The sequence below is a fragment of the Gallus gallus genome, chromosome 15 (assembly GCF_016699485.2).
Source record: "Gallus gallus isolate bGalGal1 chromosome 15, bGalGal1.mat.broiler.GRCg7b, whole genome shotgun sequence".
In the NCBI taxonomy this organism is placed as follows: Eukaryota; Metazoa; Chordata; class Aves; order Galliformes; family Phasianidae; genus Gallus; species Gallus gallus.
Window position 1 is genome coordinate 8,606,369 of NC_052546.1, and position 14,083 is coordinate 8,620,451.

Genomic DNA, 14,083 nt, shown 5'->3' on the forward strand with positions numbered 1-14,083 from the left:
TCCTGACACAGACTAAGAGTCTGCATTTCCCTGTCTGCAGCTTGCAACCACACACTGCTGAAGCACAGACAGGACGTCAGCATCCCACCTTGGGACTGCCTGCCACTACACAAAGCCCCCAGGAATCAGTGAGCAGCAGCAAAAGCTGCACCTTTCCCATAGTACCAGGAAGGTAACGCTGCTCCCTACCAGACTGTTGCACCATCTCTGGGCACGAGTCTGTGAAGGTGCAGCATCCAGCAGTGATTCAGGCTCTGGAAGGCCCATACATACATTCATATTTATTTTTTAGGTAGGCATGATCCTCCTGGCTTCTCCTCAGTGGTTTTGAAGGGGAGGCCTGCCTGCATTGATGTCTGCTGCTGATGTGCACTTGCACGCAGCTCCCCACTCCTGCCTGATGAACAAATCCCAGGTAGGCAGGAAACCAGAAACAGCCAGCTTTGAAAATAAATAAATAAATAAATAAATAAATAAAGAAGGAGGAGGAGGCATGTTGGCAGTAGCAAAAACACTCTTCACAGCTGTAAAGAATTTCTTTTGGGAGCAATAATGAAGCAGGGAAAGAGATTTTGTGAACAAGCCCAAAACCTGATCTCGGGCTGCTAGATCTGATGCATATTAATTATGCTGCAACTCAGCTCAGCTCCTTTGGGGCAATGAGAATAGCTTCTTGTTGCCTGCCCAACCTCTGCTTATTGTTCCTCTAAACCACAGTAATTTGAAGGTAAGCATTTCCTCCAACAAAGGGAAGCCCATGCAGAGGGAACAGAAAGTGCAGGCCTTAGTGCCAAGCCTCCACAAAGTAAGAAGAGTCCATCAGCAATCCCTGCAGCAAGGCCCCACACGGCCCTCCTGGTCCACATAGGTGATCCCTCTTTCTGCCTTCTAAATTTGCACTTAATTGCACAGTCTTTGGCTGCCGTCATGCAGGCAGACTTTCTCCAAGCAGTCACGCTCTCTGTCCCACATCTCCCTAAAATCCAAGCAGAAAGCTCAGCTATACGATGCCAAATCAGGGCTGTGATTTAAAAGCCTTTGTACTTCCCATCTGGGACTAAGGTACCACTTGTTTGCACTGGTTTATTTTGGCTGGCACTCTGGGATACGAATATCCAGATCAACAAGACACAGTGCTTCTGTGAGGCAGTAAAAGTTTTTGGCAGCACGTTCTCTCAGAAATAGAGCTGAGTAGAAAGGAGACAAGGGTATATTTCCTAAGCTTGCTTAGAACAGAAGTAAAGAGGTGAAAGGGATGTATGTTAGTCAGCCACTCAGGAAAATATTAAGCTTCCCAGAGCTGTCATTCTTCATTTGTTCTCACTCAGGAGCTAGTTTAGAAACGTTCCCCTTTGGAGCAAAGGTATACTACCACAATGAGCAACCAAGGATCTAGTGAGGAGAGGACAGGAAAATGAGTTTGTGGGTCAAGTCAGTAAATGTCACCTCACAAGGGTGTGGGGCTTGATATTAGGTCTAACTACCAGCTTCTCTGGGGAAACAGGACTTTCATTAGGGCTGGCCACAACAAGCGTGCACCAGGCTGCTCAGCATCAGTGGAGCCGAGGAGGAGCACTTCCAGCAAAGGGTCACATCCTTTGTTACAAATGAGTCAACTTGCCAGGAGGGTTCAGCAGGTCAGAGGGAAACAATAAAAGGATTTCCCAACTGGCTTACCAGATCCCTGCCAAGCCCCACAGCCACAAGGCACCATTCTGACCTCCTGCATGAGTCAGCCCATCCCACCCCACACCCTGGGGAAGCCAGGGGTCCCATAGGCAGCACTTGTGCCTGTCAGGTACCCATGCCACCTCAGTTCCATAGGTCATACCTAACATTTTGGGAACTGAATTCTGTATTGTTTAACTCTCTCCTGAGGGCAGCAATAGCTGTTCCTTTGCTAGCCTTTGGTTAAATAGTCTCCCAAAACACGAGGTCTTTTATCTGAATGAATGGTCCTATGGTATTATATGTTACATACAACATGTGCTGGGAGACCATCTCTCTCAACTTTGTTTCTGAAGCTACACTGTTTGCTAACGTTACAAAAGGTGTTAAAGGTTTCCTAAAATATCCTGAAATCACATATAGATTACAGAAACATCAAAGAAACATCCAACAAAGCAGGGGCTTAGTATCAGAGTGGCAGTGCAGTGGTGAAGGGACTCCATGTCTCCTACAGACAGCCCCAAGACTAGCAGGTGTTCAGCTCAAGCGCTCAGCTCAGCTACTGAAAGACTTTCCAGGAGATCTGGAGGAAAACTTCTTATTTCATATCATTACAGAGTGAATCAGGTACAGCCTTTACCTCTCAAACAGGGCCTGGGCAGACCATCACCTTCCAGAGGCTCTTGCTGTGCTCCTATATTGATTCAATACAAATCCCAAGTCTCCTTTCTAGACCTTGCTTTCTTTTTCATGTTTTTAGCTGCTGCTTCTCTCACCCATCTCTCTGTCCCAGAGAGACTCACTCCCTTTATGTCCTTCAGTGCTTGGATATCCTCTTTGGATTGCCTGTTGCTGTTCCCCTCTTACCTCTGCCAGTGAGCATCTTTCTCTGCTACCAACATGCTCATCTATTCATTCTACAGTGTTTTTGTGCTATTTGTATACAGTAAATTCTTTTGCTGTCGTGTACTGTTTAATTCCAAGAAGTGTGGCAGAAGACCAGCCTGTCTGAGACACATTACAAGAAGTGGAATTTGAAAATATATTCATCCAGAGCCACAGCTGTACAAAGGGCCATCTCCTCACGTGACAGTCATGGAAGGAGCTCATCCAACGTGGTGACAGCAGCAGCGTGCGTGGGTGAGAGCCCCCGGAAGGACTGGAACATGTGTGATGCAGGAGGAGAAGGGTAAAAGCAGAAGATGGGTATTGGCATATGTCAGTGAGGAAGAGGTGGTTTGGCTTTCTGCAGAGTGTGGGAAGAAAATGATTCCTCGTGTGTGAGCATGTTTCAAGACCAGCATTGTGAAATTAAGGGATTCTGTGCTTAGAGAGATAAATTGGCTGCTTTTTGCATATTTAATAGCTTTTTTTCTTTTTTTTTTTCCTCTCAAGCTTCTGTCACCAGGGGCTCTCTGACTCCAGCTGTAAGGAAGAGTGTGAAGCATCTAGAAGTATTTTTTAGGTATTCTGTTGTCAACACCTGCCCAAGGGCTCCAGGAGAAGTAAGGCAGCAGGCCTTGAGCTGTGCATACCTGCCTGCATCTAGGCTTAGTCCTCACCTTTCCAAAGGCTTTTACTTCTGCTCCCTTGCAAACCTCCTCTCCTACTCTAAGTCAAACAGAAGCCTAAAGCAATGATATCCAGTTTCTTGCCTGCAGTTACAAGCCTTGTTTAGATACGTGTGAGAGCAGTCTGCCAACAACCTCTTCTCTCCAGGGCAGGAGCGGAAGGTCCACAGCAGCATAAGGTGATCCAAAATGTGATTCGGGGGGGACTTATTTCCAGAAGGAACATCCTGTCTGCTCTCTTTGCCTAAAGACTGGTGCTGAGGATAACAGACACTAAGCTACTCAGCCAGTAGGGTGACCCAAAACTAAAAGATGGCTTAGTTTTCAGGTACCTCCATACCACCGAGGGATCACACAAATCCCAGTGCTAACATTTCAAAGAGAGCAGGAGTGTGCAGCCACGGGTGAGGCAGAATGGCAGCCACCACCACTCTGATTAGTTTGAACTATCCTGAAACAACACCCTGCAAAGAGTACAAGATAGCTGCAGCCAAGGAAGGAACACACATCTCCCAAATGAAGTCTGCAGTTTTGTTAACCTCTCCTTTACAAGAATGGGCCGAATTAGCTGGAAGCACAAATCTTGGCAGGGAAAGATGACACGTGCTCCAACAGTCATTTGCATCTAGGTTCAGTTGAGAAGAAACATGCAATCTGCAGAGCTCGTTTGTTAATAAGTCTGGAAGGGATGTAACTCCCTCCCTTCTGGCATATAGTATTTGTACATACTTCACCTCAAAGCACTTATTTTCCTGCTTCTCTAGGGGACCAACCCCTGTAAAACCTTAAATAGGTTTCCTATTAACGATGAAAGAACAGAGGAGAAGAAGGGTCATAAGTGAGCAAGTAAGAGGCCTGCTCCACAATCTTAAGGGGTATGAGATTGTCCACATTCCCTTTCTGAGTCAGAGGGTACTATGCTACTCAGACCCCCCTCTTCCCTCCCTTTGTGAAACCAATTGTTTTGACTTGGTGCAGTGGATATCTGCAGGTAAAATATCAAAATGTAAAGAAGTAAAATTACAGAAGTAGTAAGCTGGGAAGAAAAGGAGCAGTGAGGGAATGGCACAGATCAGGCTGAAGGGAGACAGATTCAAAGCCTTCAGTAAATCCCTCCTGGCTCCCTTGTGCTGCCATCTACAGAAGGCTCAAACCACTCAAGGTACAGACTGAGCTCGGCCTGAAATTCTCCAGGCAAGACCCAAAGAGCCATCAAAAATTGCAAAGCCTTTACTCCTCCACCACACTTCTCCCTTTCCTTTGAGTCTTGCTGTGAGGACACATCCAAACCCTTCTGCAGATCATGGAGGAACATGATGCATCCTCCTCTTCAGCACAGGACTCCCGTGCTCTGCTAGCCAAATTCAGCCTCGAGGTCACGGCTGCCTTCCCAAACACCAAACAAGTGCATTGAATGAACCACTTGCAAACCAAACAGGACGGCGCTGGTGCTATCCTGGCTCCTCTGTACCAGCAGCAAACCGCAAAACAAAGAACTCTAGTTATTGTTAGCCTGACCAGCAGCAAGGGCCAAACTATGTGCAGTATTCCCTCCATCCTGGCTTGTAGGCTTACCCTGTTGACCCTCCCTTCCCTGTTACAGCCCTTTCTGTCTCCGCAGTGAATGGTTTTACTCCCTTTGCATTCGTCTCCTCGCACTAACTGAAATACTCATTCAGCCCCAGCAGATTAAATCATGTTTGTGCATCACAGAAAACTTTGTTTACATACATGAACCCAGAATTAGCAAAAAAAGCCTGCCATGAGAAGCAGGACTTGGGTACTCGTGTGCAGGAACGGTATCTGATGCCATTCAGGAAGGCAGCAGGCAGGTCAGTGTGAGCCAACGCTCACAGAGTGGGGAACCACCTTTTGCAAAAGAGATCAAGACTGTTCATGAGCTTGTTCTGTGTTTTGACCTGCACTCTTCTTAGCAGCCTGTCACTAGGGAGATTAGCCACTCGCTGCTTTCCTCAGTTCAAAGAGATCCTGAAAAAAAGAACTGGAGAAAAGGAGATTTGACTCCTCCCCATGATGCACCCTAAGGAGGAAACATACTCTGCATAAAAAGCAAGGACTGGGGAGAAAAGATAACTCAGATCAGCACCTAAGCAATGTATGAGGGGAAAATGCTGTTTTCCCTCCTTCTTTTTCACCAAGGAAATTTCAAAGGGGAGTAAGTCAAAAAAAAAAAGCTCTCAAAGCAAGCTGGTGATTCATTAAAATAAAAAAATGCATTATGTATTGAGGGTAGTCAATTAGGAAATGCAAACTGCACACTGTCCTGTCACCCCAGGGGAAGCATAAGCAAGGGGAGTGGGAGGAGAAAAGGAAAAATGAACAGGCATAAACAAAACCCAGCTATGACCCTAAGGTGAGTAGCCTGTAGGAAGCAACACCTATCACTGACCCACACAAAGCAGCTGGAAGCCTGCTTCTGCCTCTGGATTATTGTGCAAAGAATGAACACAGCTACTCTCCAGACAGTTACTGATTTGAAAGAAAGTGGAATACTCGTCTTAAACAACTGGAGAAAGTATCCACATTCAGCTTCCCAGAGTGGAAGACAAACTGGGAAGTATCAGAAGCAAGTTCTTTTCTTCCCTGGGCTCGGTACAAGCAGTGTGCGGTGAGGCAGAGCACAAAGGGTTCCAGTTTCCTCCATCACACCTCCAGCCCTCTCTTTCGATGTGTTCTCTCCCTCCCTCTATCATACACAAAAGCACTAGAGGACCACTGAGCTTGTGAACAGGCCTGCTGAGCACAATTCCGACAGGCCTCCCCCTTCCTGCTCTGTAAGATCTGACAAACATATTGCTTCAAAAAGAGATCATCAGGATTATCCTCCCGAGCCAGCCCCGCTGCCTGCACACTGGCACTTCATTAGGATTCTGTATGACACTTTCCAAAGCCTGCATCCCTCATTGAGATGCTGACAGACAACCGGAGAACACAAAGTGCTCCCTCCCCTGCAAGGGGACATTCCAGCCAGCAATTTCTGCTGTGACTCAATCAGCATCCACTTTAATGAGGCTATCTACTATCTCCAGGCCCTGGTGACTGACGTTTGAGCTTCCATCTCAGCCTTCAATTGCTCAGTCTTCCCTCTTCTCAACTGCAGTTTTCCTCAGTTAACAAAATGAGAATAGGAGCAAGAGTTGCAGATGAACACCATTTACAGTACTGTAGCTTCTGGCTGATCTTTGTCAGCTGATAATCAGTTTAACAGCTAAAAGCAAGCATGTTTAGCTGACAGGATTTGGGAATACATCTTGAAGGTTTGTGGTATGTTAACAACCTCCTGGGCTTTGTAGGAGATGTTTTTGTACAGGGTAATTTGGGTTACTTTTGATCAGCCAGTGTCTTCGGCATGCTGCCACAATTCCTCTTACAAATTTATTATCTGAGCTGCACCTCTCTTTTGTCCAATCTCCTGCATCCTCCTGTCTCTTAGTACTTCTGTCAGTCCCAGCGTGCCCTCATCGGGAAGGACTGAACTGTCATCTAATGGAATTACAAGGCAGATGAATCAAGTCCACTGAGGCACACAGAAGTTTACTGCTGTGTAGGTTTATGTCTTCCATGCACAGCACAACATGCAGGCAAGGGAACTCCACATCCTAGAGCTTCTTGGGCATACTCAAACTCCTAGCAGAGCTGAGAAAAATTGTACCACACCTGTAGGATTTTAACATCTCCCTTAGCTTTCCCAGCCCATTTCATTTGTTTTGTTCCATTGTCCCATTAACAACATTACTCTTTAGAAACAAGGATGCAAAAAAAATGAGTTTTATGGCATGAATTAATATTCTGGAACATAGCACTTCCTAACCTGCTATGATTTCTGATATTCCCTCATCTTTTTCTCTTCCCAGGCTTCCAGTTTGGTTTGCGTTTGCAGGTAAAATACAAATTCATTTACTGCATAACTGTGCATCATAGAAAAGATGTATGACGAATTATTATAACGGTGCTAAGGACAAAACTCTAATCATTCTGTTCCTCTGGGTTTCCAAACTGTTTTCCTAGCAGAAAACAGAGAGGAGCTGTACAATATCCTTTAGAAAACAAGGACACTGCATAAACTGTTTCTTAGCAACAAACAAATGAATAGCTCAGGTTCCCAGTCTGCTCCACAAAGGCACAACCAGTATTTAGGAACTGAGAAAATAATGGAAGCAGGAAGACTCACCTCCCCCTTCTTTACAGTCATGGACTGCCGACGAGGAGTGATCTCCTCATTGATGCTGGAAAGGAAGTTCTGCGAGATCCGCAGGGCATCCTGCAGGAGTGGATGATCAGGGTGGCTCACTGGAGTGTGCTTGAGTAAATCCTGCCACCAAGAACACAAGCAAAGAACAGAATCATGAGCAGCAGTGGAAAGCAGTGCCCCCAGAGCTAAGTTCCTAACTGAAGCCATCAGAGAAGATACTCCATGGCTTCTTACAGACTGTAACTACAAAGGAAGAGAATGACAACTCTGCACTTTGTAACATCACTGGAGAGCTACCAGGGTACCATGGGCTCCCTCTCCTCAGTGTAAGGAGAAGAGGCTCCTACGCAGCACAGCAGCTTAATTTTTGCAGTCCTGCAGCTTGGTGCAAAATATGAGGGGAAAAGAAAATAGGAAATGGGAGAAAAGTTGGAAGGATACCCTTCAGATACTCACATGCAGTACAAGTGTGCTGCGAGTCACTCGATCCACTGGCTTGTATAGCAGAGCTGTGAAAAAAACGCAGCAGGAACATAAAAAAGAGGTACCTAAATGCAGCCCCTACAGAACAACTTGTCCAATGCCACTGATTGTACAGGCACAGGTTTATTAACTGATGAGGTACTAGAAACTCTTCTCTAAGATTAACGTGTTACACAGCCAGTAAAATACACATGAACACACAGAGGAAATAAACATGCTCTACAGCAAACAAATACCCACTTGTGAGCATACTCTGTCACACAGTGGATGAGGAGCACACAAGGTGGTACAGAACAACTGCAAACAGCATGGCACACTTGCAACAATTCCCTGGCAACCTGCCTGGTCCCACAGGTCAGAATCGGGCCTTGCACTCTTAAAGTTGCCAAGGAGGTCCCTGAAAGGTTGGCAGTGCATCCCTCCTTCTGGAGTTCAGCATGACACTGTTGAGTGCTTCCAAACCCTGATAATAGGCCAAAAAAGGAAGGGGATTGGCTTTTACATTAATCATTATGGAAGCTTCATATTACATAGCTTATCTTCTACTATGTATTCATGTTAAGGCAAGCACAATGAGAACTGAGCTTGACCAAGCTCTCTAGAGAAAGCAAAAAAATAGAGCAATTACTTCTAGGCTGATGTTTGTGCTAACATTGGGTAGTAGGTGTTCTTAAGAACACAGCAGTCCTTTGGTTAGCCTGGTTATGCCCAAAGGGACTCATCAGGTTTAAGCTGGGCAGGAGCTCACCCATGCACGCATGCAATTTACTATGCAGAAGCTCTACTACTTAGCAAAAGGGAACTGATTTCCCATGTAAAGCCAACAGAGACTCCACAACCTTCCAACATTTAAAAAGAAGTGAGAGTGGAGGCTTGGCAACAGCCCCCACGCAGTCCTGACAAACCAGTATCCTCTGCATGGATCACTCACTTTCCAAGGAATTTTTCGTCGTCTGATCTTTAGATTCCTTTGTGCTTCTAGCCTTTAGATTCTAAAAGAAAAAGAAAACCCACGTAGCAGATGGTCAATCACCTTGAAATATCACATGGGAATGTAAGAGACTATCTGCTCCTCCAAAGAAGGGCCAAAGAATGACTGGAGGACAGTCCTGTCACAGTTCAAATCAGTGAAGGAAAAAATATGCTTGCTTTCTTGATAATTTCACCGTTGCCGTGACACAGGCACCTACACATCTCAAACAATAATCAGATTTCTTATGAGTTCACATCAATACAGAAGCAACAAAAGAGGGAACCACCTACAGCAGCACAGGGATGGTAGAATTTTTAATCACCTGCAAGAGAAAGGCATGTCCATAACAATGCAGCTATTGTCATAGCATGTACACACCACCAATAAATAAAGTACAGCATTGGGATTTAGCACCCCCTGATTATCCTTATCTATGCCCAGAGCTAGGTGACCTTGGAGAAGTCAGCTCTCATTCACAACAGAAAAGGAACAATGCCTGTGACTTTTCTTTTTTGCTACTTTGCTACAAATGGGAAATTCTGTGGAATGCATTTCAGTACTGAGAGAAAAGTAAGCGCAGAGAAAGATACTCTGCTAATAAGCTGACACCACAGGAGCAAAGAAGTGGTCAGACAAAGGATCAGAATCCAATGGAAACCCTCAGTAACGGAGAGAATAGAAGAACTTGCACTCTGTTGAGTAGTACATCAGATCCCAACAGGCAAGACTTGCTTCCCTTGTTTCACAGAGGGAATGTTTCATTTTACCTCTTTATCATAAAAATCTAAAGGGGCGTGCAATAGTGAATGTACTCAACAGCTTTTTCAGAGCAATAAACACCATCAGTATCATTCAGCTCTGATTATTTATTTGCTTGTTTTTAAGGATACAGATAAGAAGTTCACCTTTTCTTGGCATCTGAGTTCTTCAAGATACGATCACTGCAATGCAAACAGTTAAGGAGACCATGCACTGCAGGCAAAGCTGGTGGCCTGGGAAGCCTGGAAGAAGTCTTCAAAATGTTTTCACACAAACTACTCCTCTTATAGGAAATCAGAGCAGCTGGTAAATCACCTAGATTATACTTGACGCACTTGCCACTTTAAACAGAGAATTTTCTCTCCTCTTCTCCAAACCAGTGAAGCCTGCAATTCCACTGATGGACATAATGCAAGCCATTAAAGATGGCTTTTTTACATGCAGTCAGTATCGTCATTAGGAAGAACAATATTTGAGAAGCTCAAATAACAACTGTCCCCTCCAGAAATGCATGCAGGTGGCACAGAGCTGGAAAGCTTACAGGAATGTCAGTTGTTATGACAGGATTTCCTGGGTAGGGACAGCACATAAAGGCAGCCTATATGATAACCTCTATTAGCCCAAAATATAAAACATAAGAATGCAAGCTGAAGCAGTGAGTCTAAGGGAGCTCATAACTCCTCCAGAAGTCAGGGCTGCAAAGATTGTTGGAGAATAGATAAGTGACATTGCAGGGTATTAGTCAGATTCAGATGGCTCATGTGTCTGAATACCGTGACATTACCTCAGAGATTTCAGCAAACTGAGCATTGGCTTGGCAGCATTTCTCTGCTGTCTCCATAGCAACTTCATAGTTATCCACAAAGGCCCGGTACACTCCCAGCTGGCTGGCCTGCAGGAAGCAAAACAAAATCAAATAAATGCTGAGGAAGACGAGTTTGGGATGGCCAGAGTGAGTATCTAATGGTCAGGTCCTGTTCCTCCACAACAAAGAATTACAGGGAATAACGAGCAGGCTCAGAAAGACATCTCTAACCTGTTAAAATCTTAACCAGGGCAGGCCTTCCATGTACCCAACTCCAAATATCCTGAACAGATTCACTTACTGGTCTGTGAGGATGACACATCTTTATTACTGCCATCTATTTTTCCCTTCTGAACTGCCAGATTATTATCTATTAATATTTTAGCTCATTGATGTAACTGGAACTGCTGGATGTTTGCCACAAAACATGAATCAGACAGGAATGATTCAGCCAAACAGCACAAATGTGACCCCAGTAAGCTACTAGCTGGGGCTTTTGCACACATGCTGGTCACACTAAAACAAGCCCAGATATTAAACTATACATGCATCAGCAAACGTTGTTATAAGGACAGAAGATGCTGAAAATGTATAAGAAACCCAGAACACAATCTGTTTGGAAGGCACTGACTGCAGCACTTAGATCCAGGTGAAGATGGAGCAGAGTCCAGTAATGAGCCATTATCAACACTGAGCCTTAGCACTGATCCCATTTTCTGACTTATTAACTGCAGCCTATTTGTGCCAGAGAACAAAAGATCCAGCTCAGGAAATCCCTGGGTAGCTTCCAAGCTTGTCTGGATCGCAGAGCAGTTTTTATGCTGTGGAGCTGCACAGGCTGTGCTGTAAACACCTCAGCAGCTTGAATGTGCTTTCAAATGCCTGGTCAGTAGTGAGCCAATAGGTGTAGTGCTGTAAAAGCCTCCATTTAAAAGAAGCTTGCTACCAGAAAAGCTTGCATTTACCCTATCACTTCTGCACCTCCCCTGACACCTTTGCCCAAAAGGCAAACAACAGGCAGAGCAGTGAAGTTCATCACCGACAGTGCTCCTTTCCTCTCTGGCTCTCCCATAACCAATGTTCTCCATTCTCTCTGGACCTTTATGCAAGAGACGATGGATGAGAAAAAAGCACTGTCTAGAAAACATTTGCTGCACCAAACGTTAGCTTTAGCTAACAGAAACTATTTTCTATGGCAAATTTCACTGAACGACTAGGTACTTTAGGAGCTTTAGAGTTTCTCCATTATTGTGTGGCTCATTCATTTCCTGCTACTCCTGAACAGGCTCTATAAGCTTTGTTTTTCTTTCCTACAGATGCTGCCATTAAAACACGTTTTCCATTAAAAACTGATCTTCCAATCAAAGCAATAATGCTCCCCAAATTTTCATGCTAGTTTGAGTTTTTCCTTTTTCAATTAAAAAGAGCATAATGAAAAGTAAATAAACTTTGGTAAAACTAATTGGTTTTTGGTGAAAAGTTTTCCATTCTTGTAAACTATTAGAGAGAATATTTGTTAAATACTTATTTCCAAAAATTGTACAAAATATTCCACAAACATTAGAAGCACATTTCTCCCCCACATTCTTGATGGTTTTCGTTGTTGATGTTGTTTTTTTTCCCCTCTCTTTTCCATAGTTTCAACAGGAAAACTCATCCAGTGACAGGACAAGAGGCAACGGGCACTAAGTGGAACACGAGAGGTTCTGCCTGAGTATCAGGAAGCACTTCTTTACTGTGCAGGTGACTGAGCACTAGAACAAGATGCCCACAGAGGTTGTACTGCATCCATCCTTGGAGGTATTCCAAAGCCTCTTGGACACAGTCCTTGGCAGTCTGCTCTGGGCAGCTTTGCTGGCCTTCCTTGAACAGGGAGGTTGGAACAGATGACCTCCAGAGGTCCCTTCTGACCTCAACCATCCTGTAATTCTGTGAAAAAGGTGGAACATCCACTGACATCGCAAATGGGTGATAATTTGTGCCAGACCACATGAAATTCTAGAACTCATGACATGCACTAACTTCAATCTACATTGCTTTGTTTTAAAAGATGTTAAAGGAAATTTATGTTCACAGAGACCTCAGGATAATAGCGAGGATTCCAGCCTTTATCAACAAATTGCATAACACAACCGCAACTAAACAATCTATTCCAATAGATTTGATGTATATCCTGTAAAGATATCTTCTAATGCCCGATGATCTTGCTGTCTCTCCCATCTGCCAAAAATGATGAGCTTTACTTCATCCAGCAAAGAGTTCACAATTCCCACTGACTCTGTACCAAACCATCAGAATTCAAAACCACTAAGCTAGCTCAGTTGCCCGCATTAGGTCAATTTGTTTCTTTGCTTCCAATACTAACCCAACAAAACCACCAATTCTGTTACAAACTCACAAGAATCAAGGGAATATAAAAATGAGAACACCACAGAAGGGCCTGTAACCACCACCAGCAAGAAACAGTCTTAAACAAAGGCCTAAATAGCTGTAGAGGTTGAACCTTCCCACCAATATTCTGTTACACGTTGTTGTTGTGCAACAGATAACAGCAGAGGGGCACTCTGACAGAAAGGCATCTGACATGGCAGTGCATATGGAACAGTAGTTTCCATGGAAATAAACTGGAGGCATTACTTTCAGAACAACCTATGTATATCTTTGCGTCAGCAACCAGAAGCAATTGGCTTTGTCTTCTTAAACTGGATGCCTAAATTGCATATGCAGAGCTACTGGCCATTGACCCCTTCTGGCTAAAACATGCTAGCAGTGAAAAGCAGATTCCCATATTTTCATCTTGAGCTGCCAGCATGCATGGAAAACATCCCCTTCCAGGCCCTTCTCCCCCTGCTCCGCAGGCAATGGTGCTGGTACTGGGCTACACAGCTGCTAACAATTGAGTGACCCTGGTAAAGAGCACTCTCCATCCAATAAACCCCTCACTGGAATGTCACTCCTACCCTGAGAATCAGAAGCACCTCAGGAATGCAGAGATTCTTTTCTTTTCTAAAAGGAAAAAACAGGCCTTTTAATCCTTTGCTCTCTGCGTGCGCTTGGGGAGAGGCAAAAGAGGCCAAAGGAATCTCCTAGAACGCAAACAATTTTTCATCTGACTCAGAAACTCAGCAATTTTAAATCAGCCTTAGGAATACGCTTTACATGACTTTGGCCTGTTCTGCACTCAGAGACTTTTGTTGAGACTGCTTAGAGAAGTCTCAGTATCAGACTGACTGCATCATCTCAACTGCAAGGGGAATATCAAGGCCACTACAGTGCTAGAAAAGCAAAGCTAAAGGCAACCACCATAAAAAAAACAGCTCAATGTAGAGCAAAGCACCACAGAGAAAAGGGAAATACATGTGAGAGAGCTCAGCAATAAGAGAAATACTTATCTTTTGGTGTTATAAGACTTTAAAAAAAAAAAAAAAAAGAGAACAAACACTGCCATTCTTCAATCTTCCTGTACAGTAAATGGTTTGATGACACTGCAAACAGCCTGGAGATTCAACATTTCTGTAGAGCTGTATTTGTATTAGTATCGTAGCTTGTTGGAGTCTGTAATTAACAGCAATGAGAGCCACTCTTTCCACAGTGAGGCAAAGCTAGAAACC

General features: G+C 44.3%; 1 protein-coding gene across 6 annotated transcripts in view; it reads right to left on the bottom strand.

The window, feature by feature from the left end:
* The window catches only part of BCR (BCR activator of RhoGEF and GTPase), a 106,554-nt gene that overhangs the window by 28,079 nt on the left and 64,392 nt on the right, over window positions 1-14,083 (bottom strand). For all 6 annotated transcript variants that reach the window (XM_025155520.2, XM_015275441.4, XM_046901318.1 and 3 more), the window contains 4 exons: window positions 10,452-10,559; window positions 8,867-8,927; window positions 7,909-7,961; window positions 7,432-7,572 (listed from right to left, as the gene is read on the bottom strand). In XM_025155520.2, coding sequence (XP_025011288.2) covers window positions 7,432-7,572; window positions 7,909-7,961; window positions 8,867-8,927; window positions 10,452-10,559 — 363 coding nt within the window. The remainder of the gene's footprint in view (window positions 1-7,431; window positions 7,573-7,908; window positions 7,962-8,866; window positions 8,928-10,451; window positions 10,560-14,083) is intronic.